General features: G+C 47.2%; 3 protein-coding genes across 3 annotated transcripts; 2 read left to right on the plus strand and 1 right to left on the minus strand.

Moving 5' to 3' along the window:
• Positions 1–176: 176 nt before the first annotated feature.
• Positions 177–6,292, plus strand: LOC143149375 (uncharacterized). Its single transcript, XM_076316691.1, has 5 exons — positions 177–2,191; positions 2,436–2,708; positions 2,780–2,906; positions 3,206–3,364; positions 4,809–6,292. The coding sequence occupies exons 1-5, from the start codon at positions 887–889 to the stop codon at positions 4,928–4,930; spliced, it is 1,986 nt and encodes a 661-aa protein (XP_076172806.1). The 5' UTR covers positions 177–886; the 3' UTR covers positions 4,931–6,292.
• Positions 6,293–7,386: 1,094 nt separating this feature from the next.
• LOC143149380 (circadian clock-controlled protein daywake) lies at positions 7,387–12,826 on the plus strand. Its single transcript, XM_076316697.1, has 4 exons — positions 7,387–7,573; positions 10,492–10,872; positions 11,324–11,473; positions 11,778–12,826. The coding sequence occupies exons 1-4, from the start codon at positions 7,510–7,512 to the stop codon at positions 11,924–11,926; spliced, it is 744 nt and encodes a 247-aa protein (XP_076172812.1). The 5' UTR covers positions 7,387–7,509; the 3' UTR covers positions 11,927–12,826.
• Positions 12,706–19,497, minus strand: LOC143149381 (protein takeout). Its single transcript, XM_076316698.1, has 6 exons — positions 19,378–19,497; positions 17,810–17,850; positions 15,779–15,981; positions 15,302–15,473; positions 14,488–14,637; positions 12,706–13,317 (listed from the first exon to the last, which is right to left on the minus strand). The coding sequence occupies exons 1-6, from the start codon at positions 19,401–19,403 to the stop codon at positions 13,169–13,171; spliced, it is 741 nt and encodes a 246-aa protein (XP_076172813.1). The 5' UTR covers positions 19,404–19,497; the 3' UTR covers positions 12,706–13,168.
• Positions 19,498–20,032: the final 535 nt, after the last annotated feature.

Below are 20,032 nucleotides of genomic sequence, written 5' to 3' on the forward strand. Positions count from 1 at the left end.
AAAGCATCGAACAATGTACAAATATTACATTACGAAATATCAAGAAAGTATCGTATCGCGGTTAAGCGGCTAACCGTCAAGCTCGAAAATTCCCCGTTACGATTAAAAAGAAACTTCGTTGTCGAACGTTTAATTTCTTACTTCGCGATCGTTCCAGCTATTCGTCCAATGGCATAGCTCTTCTCCCGATTAAACGCAACGATACCGGCTGCATACCCGCGGCGATGTACATTTAAGACCAAGGTGTTGCGTAACATCGGACACCAATGGCGCACTATTTGCGGCTTTGGACAGTTTTCCACTTAAGGTCGGGGAAAGACCTTGCCCCCTATTGGCCACGGCGACGCGAGCAGGACTTAAGGGAACGATCTAGAAAAAGAAGAAACGACATCCACCTAGAAAGAATTGCCTAGTTAACACGTGTCAAGAATGACTGGGTCCATGGCCTAGATACAGATGCCCTTCCACGATCTCGTATAAAAACCTCGAGCAAACGCATCATCCACTTGCAATCGGCGATGCTGCACCGGTGCACGAACTTCCTCTGACGAGTGTCCCGAACACCGCTCCAAGTCGATAAGATCCCATAATGATCATCGAGGACCTCGTCGATCCCGTTGAACCCATCCTCGACTGATCGACGTCCTGGACCAACAGCAAAACGTTCGTCTTCGACCACGCGTGTTAATGTGCGCGGCTCTGTTCTGTTTTCTCCTGATCTTCATCGTGACCGTCATTGTGCTTCTGCTGTTGTTCAAACCCATCTACATCTGGGAGATCTACGTCGTGGAGTAAACCGTAACGCTCAACGAATCCAGCCGAACGTACACGCTTAACATTGAACTCTTTGAAAACTGGAAATACAATTGTCGTCCCTGGAACCAAAATGAAGACAATCCGTAAAGCGTTCGTAGTTCTCTGCCTGATCGTCCTGGTAAACGGACAAGGCTCGCTGCTGGAAATGTCCCAGCAACTCTGGACGAAGCTTCTGAACGGTGGATTCTCCAAGACGGGGAAACTGGACCCGCTGAAGGTGCCTATCGTCAAGGTGGACCAATCCGAAGGAGACACCAGTTACAGAATTATTCTGAGGAACGTGGAGATCGGCGGACTGAACGATTCCACCGTGGAGAGTATTCACATCGCGAGAGGTAGACTGAAGTCGAATCTCAGCGAACTGGAGGCTGGCTACGTGAGCTACAGCGATCTCAGGGACCTGGACTCCATCAGGTACAGGTTCCACATGTTGATCAAGGAGCCGAAGGGTCAGAACGAAAGCTTCGAGGCCATAGTCTCGGCCAGCAGTCAGGACAACAAATTCCTAGCCAGTTCGAAGGAGCAGGAGAGCCATCTAGAGAGGTTGAGGCAGTACGATCCGTTCCTGATGAAGATCCAAGCCGAGAAGATGAAGCAACCGGCCGACGGGAGCGAAAAGAGCGAGTCTCAAGAGTCGAGTTCCGGGCGTTTCAGCATGGAGGGCGCCAGAGTTGTCTCGAGGCCCGACCTTGCGCGAGACAGCAACAGTCCCAGTTATCCTATGGACGTTCAGCTGATGTACGCCATGAGCGCGATAAACGCTGCACCGAACTATCGGGCCAAGGAGAATTACGAGGCGAGTTCAGGAGCAAACTCCAGGGACTATCGACCCTATTACGATCCAAATGCTGGAGCGAACTCGAGGAACTATCAGTCCAGGGAGAATTACCAGACGAATTCGGGCTCGAACGCGAGGATCTACCGACCAAGTTACGATTCGAGTTCTGGATCGAACTCGAGGGACTACCAGCAGGACACTTACGGTCGAACGAGGTCGGGAACTTATTTCAGGGGAAATAAGAAAGGAAACGAGAGGGAAAGTTTCGACGGGGAACCCGAAGAACGTTTCGAGGGCGGTCAAGGTCAAGGTAGAGAAAATTTCGGTGGTCAGGGAACCGTGGAACGTTACGAGAACGTCCAAACCGCAGCCTCCGAGAACGTGGAGAGCAAAGTGAAGGGGCAGGATCAACAGATCGTTCCCGGATACGCTGCCAGAGGGCAGCAGGGTGAACCAAAAGGGTTGGAGAAACAACCCGGTTACATCGATATCGTTTACGCGGACCCGGCCAAGAACGGAAGCACCAGACGCTTTGGAAACGAAAGGATCGAGTCGAAGGAGAAGGCTAGGGTGTACGGTGTTAGGGATTTCCCGAAGGTACTGTCTGCGGTACCCTTTCTCACCTTTGCGATACATTGCTTTCTAATAACTAGACTCCTGGCCATCGTCGATGGTACAATCGGATAAAATTCTTCCCTCTACGATACCATTTTTTTCGAATCGTATTGTACCAGACTACATCCCCCCTTGATTCAAATTTGTACCATTTCATAGACCAGTCGGAGTCGTTGTCAATTAGAGTCGCAAGAAACTCATTCTGACGCTAAAATTCTGCAAACAGGATTTCCTCGATAACAGACGGATGTTCAGTTACAACTGTACCGAAGGAGAACCGTTGACCAAGAGAAACGATGATTTCAAAGCAGCCCTGGACGCGAAAAGTATGGACCGTATGATCAGATACGCGAACGGTTATCAGGAGAAGGACGGATACTTCGAGGAGGGAATGCAGTTGGTTTATCATTACGGTGGAATGGGAGCCAACAATTTTGGCGGCGAGAAAAATGTTCAACGATCGAGATACAAGCGCGCTCATCGAGAAAATCACACCGACGTGAGTGTCGCTTTTTGTTGTCTTTTTCAGAGGACGTACGTTCAAGCGATACTTTCCACTGTTTTTTTCAGGACGACGTGATGCACGTTATTATGAAAATACGCGTCCCGTTGCTTCGCATCAAGGCGGACTACCAACTGACGGGAAAAGTCGGGAAGGAGTTGGTGAGCGGAAACGGACAACTGAGCGGCAATTTCAGTAAGGAAAGATTGCGATTTATTCGATCGCTGCATAAAATCTGTTTATTCAATTATTAGCGCACGCTTTTAAGTAATTTCCATACCGAACATCGACTAGGAAGTAAAAAGGAAGCCAGTCGAAGGTACTTCCGTTCGTTTGTTGTTAATTGGGCGCGAGTATTCGAAGAGATCGATTCAAAAGGATACGGAATATATTTTCTCGTACTTTAGTGAACGGAAGTTCATCGATGCGAGATCGTGGAAGATATTATTTGCTTTTATTAACGATAATACCGACCTTCTCGATATCGCTTCCAGCCGAACTGTCCGGAGACTTCACCATCGAACTGAAGAAAACAAAGGACCAAGATATGTTGATGGTGCGCGCAGCCAGGAGCAAATTGGTAGCCAAAGATCAGGACATCGATCTTCAAGGAATGGACGAAAAGGGCCCGGTGAAATCGATTCTCGAGCACGGTAAATAAATTTTATTCTTACGAGGAACGAGGTACATCACGGAAAAGGTAAATTATAGGAATTTACGTTCAATTCGTTAACGTCGACGACTTGGTTCGTTCACCAATTCTTACACAAAAGCACCCGGAAACCTCCGTGAATTCATTAATAGGAAAACCAAAGAGAAATGTTTATCGTCGGGACTCGAATCTCTTTCACTTGGCGAGAAAACACAACCGCGTTTAACGCGATAAAAAAAATCTCTGCTCGTAAATAACGATTCGTTCGTAATTCCTTAGAAAAATGAACAAGCGGAAGATATAGTGTTTCTCGGTAAGAAACGATCGTGAGTCACAAACGCGAGTCCGCGTGGCATTCGGCGACAATAAAGCCGGTTGCTGGCATTATGTAAAACTCTTTCGTCTGTTTCGATTGCGTCATGGAAGCCGGGGTTCTTCCGTAATTAGCAAATGGCAAGGAAAAGGGGGGGAAAGAGGGATTCGGTCGAGGAAAGCGTTGTCAATCGATCCGAAAGTTACACGAACGCGAGCGCGCGCGCTCGTGTGTGCGCGTGTACGCGTGTATGTAATCGCACCGACGTTCTATCTCGCGAACACGCCTGTTTAAACCGTGGAACGTCGCATATACGCAATTACATAAAGCACGGGAGAGCCTAACGGATTGAAAAATACTTTCTTTCGGTGTCCGTGCACGATCGAATCCCGTGTGCGTCGTTACTGACGCGCGTCACGCGATGCCGCGCGTTGAAGTCTCCATTTGCGCGTACTCTCCGAAAGGAAACGGTAGCCAAATGGATTTTAAACTTTGTCGATGTCCACGGAATTATTTAGAACCTGGTGTCTCTTGCAGCAGATATCGTAGATTACGTTCGAACAGTAAAGATTTCATTCTTAAAAAATTTCATCGGTAGATACCTTACCATCGATTCGTGGAATTTGATTTACCCGATGAGATAAATTTCTCTAACGTCAAATCTACAAAAACGTAACAATGTTGCGCGAGAAACTCAATCAACGGTTCACTCGTAACCGTATAAAATGAAGATAAGTCTTCCGTAGACGATCGATAAAACTTTCTTCTTCTCTCTCTTCAATCGAGTATAAACTTCGACGTTTGTCGAATTATCGTAAAAAAAAAATGTTCGAGGACGATTCGTAAGTTGCATCGAAACGTAATTGTATCGATCGTGCCGCGTGGTTTCGATCCAAAGAAGGTAACGTATCGCGCGTTACGAGTTTCGAGTTACGAACCGATATTTGTCGCGCAATCAGGAAACAAAGGAGGAAAGTAAAAGTGCATCGGGTGTATCGGCATCGATCGATGGTCGCGAACAAAGTAAAAGTGTCCACTTTCTGTAAGGTCTTGATACACCCCCACGACGGACGAGTTCGCGATATCGATTCGCTTAATTGTAGATTCGCTGAACGTCGACTTTCGTCCGTAGGTCTGATGGCCGCAGAAGCGGTCGCCGCCATGCTAGCCGACGATCTGGCGACCAAGGCTCTGAACGACAAAACGGCGGATGCGATGATCTACAGGATGTATAAAAATCTTCCGGTCAATTAAACGGGAACTCGAGGACAGGCTGCCGAGCAACTGGATTTCTTTTCGCACGAAACGGACACTCTTTTGAACGCTCGTAAACTGTTCAAAATAATTAAGGATTCTTTGGATAGTTTAAAAACGAACCAGGTATTGCGCATTCGATGCACTAATTAATAAGTACGCAAACGTTTCCTTCTCGAATATCCTTTTCGCCTTTGAGCGATTAATGTTCGTCGGCGATCGTTGACCAGAAGATCGGTGTAAAATTGTTTTCAGAGGACCTTGATTATTTCGAGCAGCGTACACCTATCGATTTATTAACCAAGAACTATACACCTTTATTTATTTATTTATTTATTCCTACGCGTTGGAAAACGCCAATTAAAAAGAGACTATATAGCATCGAGAAATCGTTAACCCATTACGTTACAAGTTAGCCACTAAGTTACGTAATACAGATAATATTACCTACGATCTAATTTCTTCTATACGTACATTTATTATAAACACACATGTTACACATTACGTACGCTTATGTTACAGGTATATATGTATTTAAGAACGAATGTAGAATCGCAGTTTTAAACACGCGTAAATTCTTCGTAGTGATCGAAGTGGCGATTGATTTCGATCGATCGTTCATTTCGTCGAATGACCCGAAAACAAGAATATCGTGAACGCAACGAGAGTGACGTAATTCAACGGAGGTATTCGAACATTTTGTACAACGTTTTTTAATTGAACGCAACAACGGGCGTTTACTACGGAGTCTTGCACCGTATCGTCCAGAAATTAGTCGAACAGTGGTCAAGGGTCGTGGATCGTCGCCCAAAACGAGTCTCGGATATCGCGAGTTGTGTCACTCGGATTGTAAATATACGACACGCAGATACACTCGATTTACATACGAACAAGTTTTCAAACGTTACGTGCAATTTACACCACTCGCGTCGGTAAACCGGAACCAGTCGGGATCCGCCAGATTTTACATAATCGCATTTGGAAAATTCGACGAGTTGCGACACAAACGTCGCTATTAAGCGACAGAGAAAGTAGCTTGTCAATCGGTGGATATCGAACGTGGACAAATTTCGCGGGATAGGGAGACCGGAATAATCTCCGTCGTTAGTCGTTACAGTTTTTCGATACGTTTAACAAATATATCTCGAGCCGTTTGTATTCGAATCTAATTTTATCGAATGTAATTTCGGTTCAAGTTCGATGATAATCTCGTTCGAACGGTGCGTAACCGTCTCGATCGATAAATTATCGTAGCGCAATATTCTCCGTAAAAGAATACTCCGTCGCAGCGTCCGATGCGCGTGCAACAATATCGTGCCGTCGTAAAGGTTAGAAACAATTATATGTATCCGAAATGGTAAAATAAAGGAATTCGAACAACGGCTACGTAAGATAGAAATTCTGATACAACGCGGTGGAACGTGGAAAGTAAACAGTTTTACGTTTACTATACTTTCCATGAAACAATACGTCGTGACTCACCGCGTCGATGACCCTAATGTAGCAAGAGAAGTTGCCAAATCATCGGACTTGCAATTAGCGATTAAACTTTTCCCCGTAAATTATTCGTGCGAAGAGGAGATGTTTGGAGAATATATTCAATTACGCGCATGCGTGAACGTTGCTCTTCGTTATCGTCTTTCGAAACTTTGAAATTGCAACAGGAAACGTTGGCCAGAATTCGCGAGGACACCGAGGCTATTAGATTAATAAGCGATTCGTCGCCGAGATCGTCGTCACCGAGGCTGAAACGACAAATTACAATCGGGAAAATCTCCCGTCTCGCAAAATCTCAAAGAACCCATCGAATCGATGTTGGTAAAAGGTATTCGATCTCGATCCGTTACCGGTAACGAATTCAATTCCTTTTCCGGAACATTTGCTACGATTACAATTTACAGTTCGTGAAACCGCAATTACTTTGCTTCGCGGGTTCTAATCGAGTAGGAGACAGTTGGAACGTCCAAAGCAGATCGCGTTACGCTCAGCCTCGTCGAGAAGAGTCTTCCGTAGAATCCAGGAAAAAACGTTGAGATATTTTTGCTTCGATTGTGAAAAAATTCTCGCGACTTTTACTTCCTCGGTCTCCGATACGACGATCGATTAAAAACGACCTTTCGAGTCGTTCGAAAGATCTGGGTCGAAACGTTGGGGAATCTTTTTTGCCTCGGTAGCCAGAATTTTCGAATTGGTAAAACCGTTACTTTCGCGGTGTCCTACGTAAGACGTTCGATCGTAAAGAGGCAAAGACCAGGAGGAAGCGATCGGTATCCGATCCCGATGCTCGGGACTCCTGTTCGCGGAGTCCTGACCTACGGTTCGCTAGTTCCGTTGCAACGGGGACGTATCGACGGGGCGTGTATCTAGCGAACCGAGTGTACTGGCTACGGCCCTGACTGAGTTAAAAGGAGCCATTCTACCGTGATGAATTCACCATCGAGCAGAGTGGGGCGACGTACACGCGCGGAGAAAGTGCTGTTTAGTTTATATATACCGAGCCGCGAGGGGCATCGTACGCATTTTCAATATCGTTTCCCGCTAATCGCGATACCACGCGGCTCCAGCAGCGCACCGACAGGATGACCACGATGATCGGGCTGATCCTGATTGCCACATGGACCGGGTCTGTCGTCGCTCAGCTACGTGAGTACGCATCCCCTTCGGTGCCGCTGACTCTTACTCGTACGCGCTTCATTGCGAAACTGTTCAACGAGGGTAGTCTCGACGCTCGAACGACGACCGTCGAACGTCCCTTTCGAGGAGGTTTCGAACAAACGTTCCTCGATCGTCTCGACATCGGGGGAGGAACCACCCCTACTCTCGAGTTTAAAAGTAGTTTCGATCCAAGGGACGGTCTCCTCCGAAGCGAAGATACAGCGGTAAAGTTTGCGCAAGGTTTCGTTCGAATGGAGTCTTCCTCTGTCAGGAATTCACCGAACTTCCCGTTCGAGTCGCTCGAGTATCGCGGAACGAGATCGATGTTACGAAATTAGGAAAAAAATGCGGTAAAAATGTATACTTTTTCGTTCGTATCTAACGAATCGGCGGAATTAATTCGATTCTTCGTTACTTTGTTTCTTTTCGAGAATTCGAGTAAAAAGACTGTACGCTCTTCCTGGAAAATTACGCGAGTTACGAAACGACGGAGTCGTCGATCGTTCGTTTGTTCGTTTTCGATTCGTCGAGAATGTGAAAGTCCTAAGGGAATAGATCGAAAGGGAAACAGAAACGGTAAACGGTATCGCGAACCGAGATCGGAACTTTCGGATCGACGAATCCCGGTACGCGGAACGATACGTGGCTCGATACGTAAACTCGTAACGCGATCGATCGATTCTCGACCGATTGAGATTCGTTTAAATCGTTTCGCAATCGCGAGGAGCAACTCCTTGTTGGAGCGAGTTGCGGACACGTTCCGTTCGAGAGAACTTTAATGTCAACGTGTCAATTGCGTTTCCATGCTGATCCTGTGTACCGATTGCGGAAAATCGGGTACGTTGAATCGTGAAAGAAAAGTATTACAAGGACGATCTTGACGCGAAGACGGTACTTTCCAATTAACCGTGGACCGTTATTAAACGTTTTACGATCCCTTCGATCGATATATCGGTTCGCGGCGAATCGACTTCGTCGTGAACGGATAGATCGTTGCGAAGAATTTCCACGGTGCGAAATATTCGTCGGCTCGAAGAAACGAGGAGAGATCGAAAAACACCGCGAGGATACCGCGTCGAGAGGACTTTCGTCTCCGCGTGGGCGAACTCGATACTCGAGTAAACACAATGCACTCGCGTTACGTTAGAGGATGCAACGGGGGTATTGTGCAAGCCTCGTGAATCTTGGCGCGCGGCAGACCGAGTAAACGTAATCGATTACGAGCGCGTCTTGGATCGATTGCTAGCTCTTCTCCACTTTTGCGTTTTCGTCCACTTCGGTGAGGATAAACGGTGACGCACGACGAGGAACGGTGGAACGTTTCGCGAACGTAACTCGCAGATGTTTCTTACTTTCGATCGGCGGTCCGTCCGAACGCGGTTGCGCGTTTCCGTTCCGTTACGATCGATTCGGTGACCGAAGCGTCCGGTAACGTTGTACAATATCGAGGAACCGTTCGCAAAGAAGATATTCCTCTTGGTTGCTTTCTCTCCGTTAAAGAGAACCGGAGCAGGATGGTTTCGAAGCGCTCGAGATCCAACCGGGCGAAAGATCGCGCACCGCTGGTATCGTTGGTCGTGGCGCAGTCCGAGGATCGGCTAGTTTCACCGTCAGGTTTTCGATGAAACGGTGTTCTTTTCTCGCTCGTTTAGAAATTCGGGTCGAGCGAGCACGGTCGTAAGGTCTCCTTTCACAGCGGCGGATAATCGTCCGCGAGAACCGAGCGGAACGATCGATCGGACGCGGTCGCGCTCGCGCTCGTACTCGGTAACGCGTGGTTTTCTAGCTACCGGCGATCGATCGATCCATCGATCGATCGATCGATCGGGACCGGCGAGGAGGATCGTACCTTTCTCGCGTATAGACGAGCACGTGTCTCTAGACGCGAGAATTCGCCTTTACGGTCGACGAGAAGCTCCCTCGCGTCCGCCTCCGTAATTTCACTTTCTACGAGCGCACTTTCGATTTTAGGCCTCGCGTCGACCGGCCCGCGGCAAAAACGCGCTCACCGTGACTTCTTAGTCAGCGTTTACGTGGACGCGTTCAGTCACCCGGGCTTTCAACACGGTGGCCTGTCTGCGTTTACTTGTCCGCGATCTCGACCAGAAAGAATGCAGAATTCGCGCCGATTCGACGTTTACAGGGTAACCTACTCCGACTGCCTGGAAAATACCAGCGAAACTCGCCGTTAGAGAGATCCATAGTTTTTTTCCACCGCGAATCGCTCCTTTCGGCGAAATACTGGCGAACGGAGGAGCAACTTTCTTGGACAATTTTCATCCGAATCTCGTGTATACGAGTCTTGCGCGGATACCGTATACGTGGACAACGTGACGGGACGAACTCCAAACTGTCGCTTATTCGCCAACGATTCGAGTCGCGATCGAATACTGATTCGTCCAAGTTCAATGTAGGATCGGTGAGAGTCCCGACGATCGCTTAATCCAAACTGAGAACTTTACTCGAAAATTATTCGGGATCGAGAAACGTAACGTCAGCGTAACAACGTAGCGACAGGTAGACTTGAAAGTGTAGACTGGTTTGTTCGAGAGCTTGGTGAGTTTACACAGATATTGTTATCTTAGAGAACGTTCTACGGTGGTATGCAAAGTACTGGCTGGAAAGTTTTGCACGGTTAGTTTTCGGAGTAAGTCTCGTCGGGAGAGCGTTTGTCGAATTCGAGCTTGGGAATTCACTGTTCGAGACAGAACGAGAGTCCTCTCGCAGGACAGATCTCGCGGAGACTACCCGAGACAGCTGCTCGAGAAATTTCGGTGCACGAAGGACCAAGAAGAGCCGCGTTGTCAATGTTTCTCGTCTCTCGCACGAAAAGAACGCTTTCAAGGCCGAGAATTCCCCGATCGGTTCGCGTTCTCGGTCTCACGTTCCTCGATTTGCGTTCGCAGCGCCAGGTGTGCAGCCCTGTTCGCGAACCAACGACCCGGGACAATACAACAAGTGCGTGTTGCAGCAATTGAAAACCATCACTCCGTACCTAGCCAAGGGCATACCCTCGTTGAAGCTTCCCGCGTTGGATCCCCTCTTCCTGCCCTCGTTGACCGTTGACAGAAACCTGGAAGCGTTGAAGATCAAAGCGAACATGAGCCAGATACGCGTACACGGAGCGACCAATTTCCTCATCGATGACCTCAAGGCGAACCCCGAGGACCTCTCGGTCGCCATCAGAGTTCAACTGCCCTACGTCCACGTGAACGGTGACTACGACGTGCAGGGGAGACTGTTGCTGCTGCCCCTGAGCGGTGCTGGTAGCTTCAAAGGAAACTTCAGTGAGTATCTCGATGGAGCAGCAATTGAACGTTAGGGGAAAAATTGCAAAAAAAGATCTATGGTTCTCGAGATCAATCGTCGAAGAATTCTATCTAAGGGAAAGATGGATTCTTCTCGCGACCAGTCGTCGAAGAATTCGACCTAAGGGAAAAATGGATTCTTCTCGCGACCAGTCGTCGAAGAATTCGACCTAAGGGCAAAATGGATTCTTCTCGCGACCAGTCGTCGAAGAATTCGATCTAAGGGCAAAATGGATTCTTCTCGCGACCAGTCGTCGAAGAATTCGACCTAAGGGAAAGATGGATTCTTCTCGCGACCAGTCGTCGAAGAATTCGACCTAAGGGCAAAATGGATTCTTCTCGCGACTAGTCGTCGAAGAATTCGACCTAAGGGAAAGATGGATTCTTTTCTCGACGTCCAACAATTTAACCTCTGTGTTTCGCTTTCCAGCCAACACGGAAGCCCAAGTGAACGCCCAGGGCAAAGAAGTCACCGACAAGAACGGCGTGCAGAGGATCGAGATCGACAAACTCGTGACGAAGATCCGGGTCGGTGACGGAAACATCAAACTGAAAGCACCACCGTCTCACACTCTAGCCGGTATATATATTTCTCTGTTGCTCTCGTAACTCGACCGATTGGAAGAGATCCTCCGCGACTGTGATACCGAGACGAGAACCGAGCTCGACCGTAGAGAAAGAGAGAGAGAGAGAGGTCTGGACCGAGTGCGTTCTCACGTCGCGTGGATTTTCTCCAATTTGTCGAGACGCGCATAACGCACCGCGAAGGAAGTCTCGTTCGAAAATAAATCGAAACTTTCGAATAGACTTTCACCGAACGATGCTTCCTTCGCTTGGAAACTCATCTCGATCGGTCCCCGATGATTTTCTATTCGCTGTTTCAGCCGACGCAGCGGCTACCTTCTTCAACTCGAATCCACGGCTGGTTCTGGACATCGCCAGCCCGATCATCGAGGACACCGCAGCTACAGTGAGCAGAGCGTTGGCCGCTAGAGCGTTGGGAGCCCTCACCAAGCAGGAATTGCTACCCTAGTCCATCATCGTTCGTCCTTTGTTCCCGTGATCCTCTACGATCGGCAGGAGCGAGTCGTTCCCTCGACCGACGCCGCAACGTCGCGAGGCTCGATCGACCGACGCCACGATCGCGATCGAACCTCGATCGATCGACCACGAATCTCATTGTAAATTGCAACTGATATCGGTACACCGTGCTGAGGCTCCGTATCGGGTTTTCGAAGAGGTATCGTTCGAGAGACGGTGAGAGAGATCCTTTGGGTTTACATTATATGTCGTTTGCGCGACGAACAGTGAAAAAAAACGGAAAAGAAAGAACGAGTGTGTTTCGTCGGTACGGTGACGTTGATCGGCCAATTCATCCTCCCTCGAACGCCAGCGAAACACGTTCACCTGTAACGGAGCGAGATGTTTTCTTCTCGTTTCGATATTTCTTGCCGCGTCGTTGAGAACCAAACCCGAGTTACCGATAACAACTCGTTTTTCGGACTGTTTAACCCTTGGCGCTCGAAGCTTTTCTGCTACCGAAAACTCGATGATGTCCTTCGAATCGTGTAATTAATTTCAAACGGAACGTTTTTGTTTCGACGTTTCGTATACGTACGTTTACATCTCAGAAGAAAGGAGCGATTGAATTTTAATTTCAATTCCAAACGATGGTTTTCCCAATCGGAGAAAGTACACCGGATTAAGTGGCGATCGAGAATGATCGTTAATGGAAAGGGTTAACGCGTCGAACGAACGGTGAACAAGCCGGAAGCTCCGAGGCCCCGTTCTCGATTAACAACAATGTGATCGTACGCGTAGAATTATTTATTCGTTGTTTCAATTGTCCGTTGTTAGCCGGTACCGTGACATTTTGTTGCTCGCACGATTCCTCGTTTGATATTCGCTATTTGTAAATTTTCTCCGAGTCGAATAAACGTATCTTAAGTACCCGTTCTGTATTTCTTTTCAAACTCCCCTCCTCGAGCTTTAATTAACGCGATAAATATTGTGTAAATTCTCGGGGAACTCTAAACGTCGAAAAAGAAACAAAATACTCGGTTCAGCGGGTATTCGGTCGAACGACTTTTTAAAAATTTGACCAGTCGATGCTTAGATTAAAAAATGAAATTTTTTTCGGAGAAATAATTTCTCGATTCGCGTTTAAGAGTTCCTGCCTTTGCGCAATGCTTCGATCGGATCGGAACGAGATTCGTTGCCCGAAGGGATACAAAATATATATTATACGGTAATAACGATAGACGACTCGGGTCGTTTAATCATCCGGGAAGAGTTCTCTGTAGGTGAAGGACTTTGTGATCTTGTTGGCAACGTCCGTGAACAGTTCCGCCAAGGATGTCTCCAGCACCGGGGTTATCTCGTCCAAAAGTGCCGCGTTGTTGAACAATTCGCGATTCACGGCGGCTAATTAAACGTAGAAATAATTAAAGGTTCGTTAAGTGGCATTATTTGATTGAAAATTATCGTTCGAATTAAATCGATCGACGGTGCAGCCATCTAGCGAGCAAACGGTCGAACTAAGCCAAGGGCCTGAAAAATGCGCCGCCCTCGGGAAAACGTCCAAGTTTGTCGAGAAATAATTCTAGATTTTTCGGATAGATGGCGCCACTGATCTCTCAACGTCGGTATTCAGATGTTACCGATACCATCAATTTTTTAGCGTCGATAATTACGTATTAATGGCTCCATCGCATATTTAGTTTAAGTATCCCGTATTTAGCAATACTACCTGCTCTTTTGTATCGGTATACATACGCTAGAGACGTTATTAATATTTTAGTATCGGTATATAGATATTAGTGGCACCGTCAACTTTTTCAATGCCGGTATCCGCGTAACAATGGCGACATCTAAAATCTGAAAAAGAAACTATTTTACGACAAACTTGGGCGTTTTCCCACCGATGGCGCCACCACAAGATATTGCACCGTCAACTTTTCCAATGCCGGTATCCGCGTAACAATGGCGACATCTAAAATTTGAAAAAGAAACTATTTTACGACAAACTTGGGCGTTTTCTCACCGATGGCGCCACCACGAGATATTGCACCGTCAACTTTTTCAATGTCGGTATCCACGTAACAATGGCGACATCTAAAATCTGAAGAAGAAACTATTTTACGACAAACTTGGGCGTTTTCCCACCGATGGCGCCACCACAAGATATTGCACCGTCAACTTTTCCAATGCCGGTATCCGCGTAACAATGGCGACATCTAAAATTTGAAAAAGAAACTATTTTACGACAAACTTGGGCGTTTTCTCACCGATGACGCCACCACGAGATATTGCACCGTCAACTTTTCCAATGCCGGTATCCGCGTAACAATGGCGACATCTAAAATCTGAAGAAGAAACTATTTTACGACAAACTTGAGCGTTTTCCCGCCGATGGCGCTTTCGCGAGCCCCTAAGATTAGTTCGAGCTCTTCGTCGCTAGATGGATATAGCTGGCTGTCCACTCGAGTCGTATAGATCATCCGTGCAAGAATTAAACCATTTATCGAATGCGTAGCGAGTGTGTCTCGCGAGTAAATTCAAACAGAAACGTTAGAATAAAAGGAATCGACTCACATAAAACTAGATCGCCGCCTAACAGGTTGCCAAAATTCAGAGTCGCCTTGCCAATTTTGATCTTGATCTTCATCTTCTCGAAGTTGAGGTAGGTATCGTTGTCTCTGTATACCTTGCTCGCTGCCAAAACGACGTCGGAGTCGTAGTCGACTGGAAAATTGAACGTAAATCGAACGAGTAACGATTTCGTGTTGTTGCGTTGTCGCGTGTCCAATATTTCCCCAAAGTTTAAATTCCGCGGCAACCCAACGTCCACGGTACAATATTTTCGGAGGAAAAAGATTCCGAATTTATTCGTCCAGGATTCGAAATTTCTTACGCGATGATTCTTACCCGAGTAGTTGCGCGCACGTCGCGAATATTCGACGTCGATTCGCCAAAAAACGTAGTCGCTGTAAATCGAAATACAAAAGGGGGGAAGAAAAAAAAAAAACATATATTCGAACGTCCTGAACAATGACATTCGTCTTACGGTACTCGATTCTTTAAATAGAGGAGAAAAGATTCTTCCGCGGAAGTACCGGCTTCTAAATTGACCATTAAAAAGAGGCAACGTTCTTTGTTATTTTACGTATAATAAATATGCAAATTGCCGTTGAGCCGAGTGGCAAAAAGTGTGGATTTGCAAGTATAATAATCGGTATGTCAACGTTTCTACGACATTTTGCAATCAACGGCGTTACCTCGTAATATTTAACTTGATCTCGGACTCGCTGTAATCGCGATGTAACGTACGAAGCGATGGTCCCGCGTAAAATTTTAAACTCGCTCTTAGAACCGATTGTTCGACGTCTCGCGTCGACGAAGGTCTTACCAAAGCTTCCAGTCAAGTCTCCTCGTCCCGCCAACCTGAGCACGAGTATCATTACGTTTATCTGATACTTCCCTTCGAAGTTCAATTTATCGAAGGACACTTTGAAGGTGAAATTGACGTTCTCGGGGTCGGCTTCGAGGTCGCGAATTTTGAACGAGGACGGACCCGATACCTAATTCCGTAAAAAGAGAATTAGTTTCCCCGAGAAAAATTTCACGATATTTTTTAATAATTTTTCCAACGATTCGCGGGCACTCCGAGTCTCTAGCGTATGTATACCGATACAAAAAGCAGATAGTATTGCTAAATACGGGATACCTAAGCTAAACATGCGACGGAGCCATTAATACGTAGTTATCGACGCTAAAAAATTGATGGTATCGGTAACATCTGAATACCGACGTTAAGAATGGTTCTTGGTTAAAGGGTTCCTCGTCTTAGGATAGAAAGCGAGCGTATTCGTTCTCGTCGATTTACCCGTAAATCCGTGAGATTGACGTCGAGGCCCGCCCCTCTCGGTCCTTGAGAGAGATGAATTTGTTTGAGGTGCAGAGGCTCGATGGCCGGGGCCCCCAGTTCCGGGATACCCACCGCTAATTTCTCCCGAAGTTGTTCGATGGATCTGGTGATGCATCCGTTGATATCGGGATCGCTCTTCCTGCACGGCTTTATGTAAGCCGCTACGGACAAAAACAATTTACGTAATTGCCGCGTAACGCGACCTTGCCGTTTACTTAAAAACTGGGTTGTCGTTGCGAATCGGGCCGAACGGTTCGAGAAGAGAATTCAAGGCAAATGCACGAAATGGTCGAACGCGAGCGAATCGAATCGGTAGTTCGTAGCTCACCCCTGGAACCACGATAGAATATTCTTATCGATCTGGAACATTTCAAAGTCCCCGTCTCGAGTATCGTCTGAGGCCCCGATGCGCAACTTAGGCTCGTTTCCAGATTGCGCAACGCTTCGAGATCGATGCGCTCGACTTGCAAACAGGCTCTCCAAGAACCTTGCACAAGAATCTATCGTTCGAAGGAACCCTGTCCGTAGGTTGGAGTCACCTTTACCACCGTGAGTGGTAGCAGCCTCTCGAGCGATAAGGTTAAGATATTTCTCGGAGAAAGTACAAAGATGTTCTCCAACGATAGCTGTGGAAACCACTGTGGTTTCCAGTACCGTGGAAACGCGCACTGTTGACAAATTCGTCGACAACGATCTCGAAAACTCGTGAACTCGAGTCTTTTGCGAGAACAACGTGGATCCGGTTACGCGAGATGACGAGAGACGCGCAACGGGGATGCTCGGTGACCTTGACCGGCCAAACGATCTGGTTCCGACCGACACGAGAGCAAACCACGCGTTACGCGTATCAGAATGCTCTTCGAAAGCAATAGTCCCGATCGTTAACCCTTTGAAGCGATTTTGCTACCCGAAACTACCACCTCGATGAAATCTTTTCGATCGTAAAATTAATACGGAACGGAGTATTTTTATTTCGATACTCGACATAGGTACTTTTACGTCTTAAAAGGGTGTAACAGTTGATTTCCAATTTGAATTTCCAGTCACAAAATTTTCCCCAATTGGAAGAAGTACAACGAATCGTGGAGCGATCGAGGATCTCCTCTCGAGTTCGAAGGGTTAACGACAACAGCTACTCCTATTTTAACGGTAATGACGATTCGAAACGATACCGAATTCAGGATAGTAAGGTAACTCGTGACTTAAATTTCTAATGGTAACAAACGCGCGTTTCGACGTCCCTGCAGAAGGATCGTCGAGGTTCCTGCACGGAACAAAAGGACGAATAGTAAAAACGATCGACTCGTGGATATTTAAAATCCACGCGTCCGTATTCGTGGATGGTAACGGCCCCCGAGAAATCGGGTGGACCGTTTAGGGTGCCCCGAATTCGCGTCCTTGGATTCTCCTTCGATCGAGTTCAAAGCCACGGAACGCAGTCGCGTTTTAAAACCGAAAGTTGCACGAGAGATTTCGCAACGTCTCGTTAGAATGCACGCGACGCGTATCCATTTTCCTTATATATCGCCGTACCACAGTGAACCGAAATTTCGTAAGAAACGTTAATGTCAACGCGTTCCTACCGACGACAAGGCTCGTTACTCGTTGTTTTATCGCATCGAGTCGTAAACAATCCGAGCCGGAGGAAAACAGAAACGATGCGACTCGGGTCAAGGATCGAGAATCGAGGCGAGATCGAAACGAGGTGAAAGGATTTCGCGGTACCGCGTTTCAATTATCGTAATCGTTTTTGTTTTAATTGTAATCGTTTCTGTTTCAATTGTCGTAATCGTTTCTGTTTCAATTGTCGTAATCGTTTCTGTTTCAATTGTAATCGTTTCTGTTCCAATCGTTGTAATCGTTTTTGTTTCAATTTCGTCCCGTTTCGTTTCAATTGTCGTAATCGTTTCTGTTCCAATCGTTGTAATCGTTTCTGTTTCGTGAAAAAAAAAAACACGACGTAAAAATGATTCTTTCGACGATACTCACGCAAAATGGCCGAGACCGTGCAAACCAGAGTCGCCGTCAGGCTGGAAAAAGAAAACGTAACACGTTAACTCCGAACTGCCGTTTTCTCGTCGCTGAGTTGGAAATATTTCGGTGCCGGGTAAACTTGGCATACGTAATCGCGGTAACGGTGGCAATTTCGTAATGGGAACTCGGTGGACGAAAAATGACGTTTCACTCGAGGATGGTAAATTCGTAAAACTCTAAACGAAGAGTGCCAAGGCTTGCCGCGAATGCTGCAACAAATACGTTTCCGATCTTTACGTAACGCGAAACGCAATCTCGATTGTATTTACCCGCGAGGAACTTTTCTGCATTTCATCGAACGCGAAAACGTTTCGTTGCGCTGTGTACATTTTTTTCAGTATTCAGATCGATACAAATTCCGTGTTACTCGACTTATCGTTCGAGTACTCTTTTTAACGAACGATACGTTGACGTTGCGATTGAAACTCGCGACAACGGGGGACTATTAGCGATTGTTTCACCGTTTGCGTAAAACTAGATGTAACTCTTGCGGTATTGCTTTACATATTAACGAATAGACGAGTCGCGGTTGAAAGAAAAACACAGCCGTGACCCGACTTGCCCCGAGTTTGCTCTTTTCCTCCAGCTGCGTTTCCTAGCAAAAAAATATTTACCTGTGGTTCGTAAAATATTACGTCTTCCGTGTTTTACAATTCCCGAAATGTTCAACGATACCGGCGGTATCTCGACGAATCGCACACTCTCGACCCCTTTCCAAACTCAAATATTTCTTACTTGACTAATGCAAGCAAACAATACTTGTTACTCGTCGATTCGTATTCCGTACCGTTAAATTATCGTACCGATCGTACCGAAAACTACCCTTAAATTCGAAGAGGACTTCGTTGAGATCGACGGGAGCGATTTTCCTTCACTCGCGTGTTCCTTAAAATTTCGATCGTCTCGCGCGTGTGGAGCACTTAAAAAAAATTATACGTTCCCTTTCCGTTGACGTTTCGACTCTCGGTTACAAGACTTCTTCAAAAAAAATTTGTTAATTTGCGATATTTACGAGCCACGGAAGAATCTCCGTTTCCAAAGCATAGAACACGTCACGATGCACAATCTGGCCGTGAGAAACGTTCGAAGAAAAAATCCACGCTTCTCGAGACGCTCGTAAAACCGTTTCGTCTCTTACCGTAGAATTACCATGGAAGAAACTATCGACTATCGCCTCGCAAAATCCCGGTGAGTCGATCTGTCGATCGATACACGCGTCAGGATCGCGATCGACGTACACGCGTATACGTAACGGGCCAGGACTCTACGAACGTGTCACGTTTCCTCCACTAAAACGGGACCTAGACGTTCGAACGTAGTCGACTACGCGAGGGTGGAAGACGGTCTGGCACCCTCGAGAAACCTGTCTCGCGCAGCGGGCGAAACACCCTCGTGGTGTCCCGGTTCTGGACTCTCGAGAAGCATTCGGTGGATTCTGCGTCGATCCACGAGGGAATCGTCGATCGGACCCGGACGACCAATCGATCGGTGAGGAACAGGGTCGTGGAAGCACCGGTGCGTACCAAACGCGGGCGAGAAGAGCGCACATCACGGCCGGTCGGTAGGTTCTTGGCGACTAACCGACGGAAAGGGAGCCCCGAGTACCGTGCACCAGGGATTGCTTTATCGCATTCGGCATGCCGATCGCCTCGTGCCACTTGTTGGTCATTGGTCCAGCCCCGGATCGTTCGTAGCTCGCTAAGCAATCGCGACGACTGGAGAACGGTTGCTGAACTACCTCGCGTTTCACCCTCCCACCCTCCCTACCTCATGGTTTTCCTCGCGTTCTCAATGTTCTCCACTGGCATTTCGCGAGGACAGACTCCGTGTATCGGTACCACGACTGTCCGATAAGCGATTAGAATTATCAATCGGTCCTACGGAAGATCCAGACCTCGACAATGTTTCTCGTTTCTGTGACCAAAGAATCCTGAAACTTTACTCAGTGTCCACGAACTTGAACAGTCTCCATCGGCTGGAGAGACTACAGAGATAGAGAGAACTTGTTCAATTTGCGAACGCGGAATAACGCTAGGAATTATTTAACACCGAGTCGGTGCGTTTAGGAGCGATCGACAAGATCGTCCTAATTTTTTTAGCGCTACGGGAACTCGAAGCCTCGCGAGGCGTTGATTCGAAGAGGTGAAGCCGACAGATGATTCGCGAAGCTGCGGGCGG

The sequence above is a fragment of the Ptiloglossa arizonensis genome, chromosome 7, assembly GCF_051014685.1.
Source record: "Ptiloglossa arizonensis isolate GNS036 chromosome 7, iyPtiAriz1_principal, whole genome shotgun sequence".
Classification (NCBI taxonomy): Eukaryota; Metazoa; Arthropoda; class Insecta; order Hymenoptera; family Colletidae; genus Ptiloglossa; species Ptiloglossa arizonensis.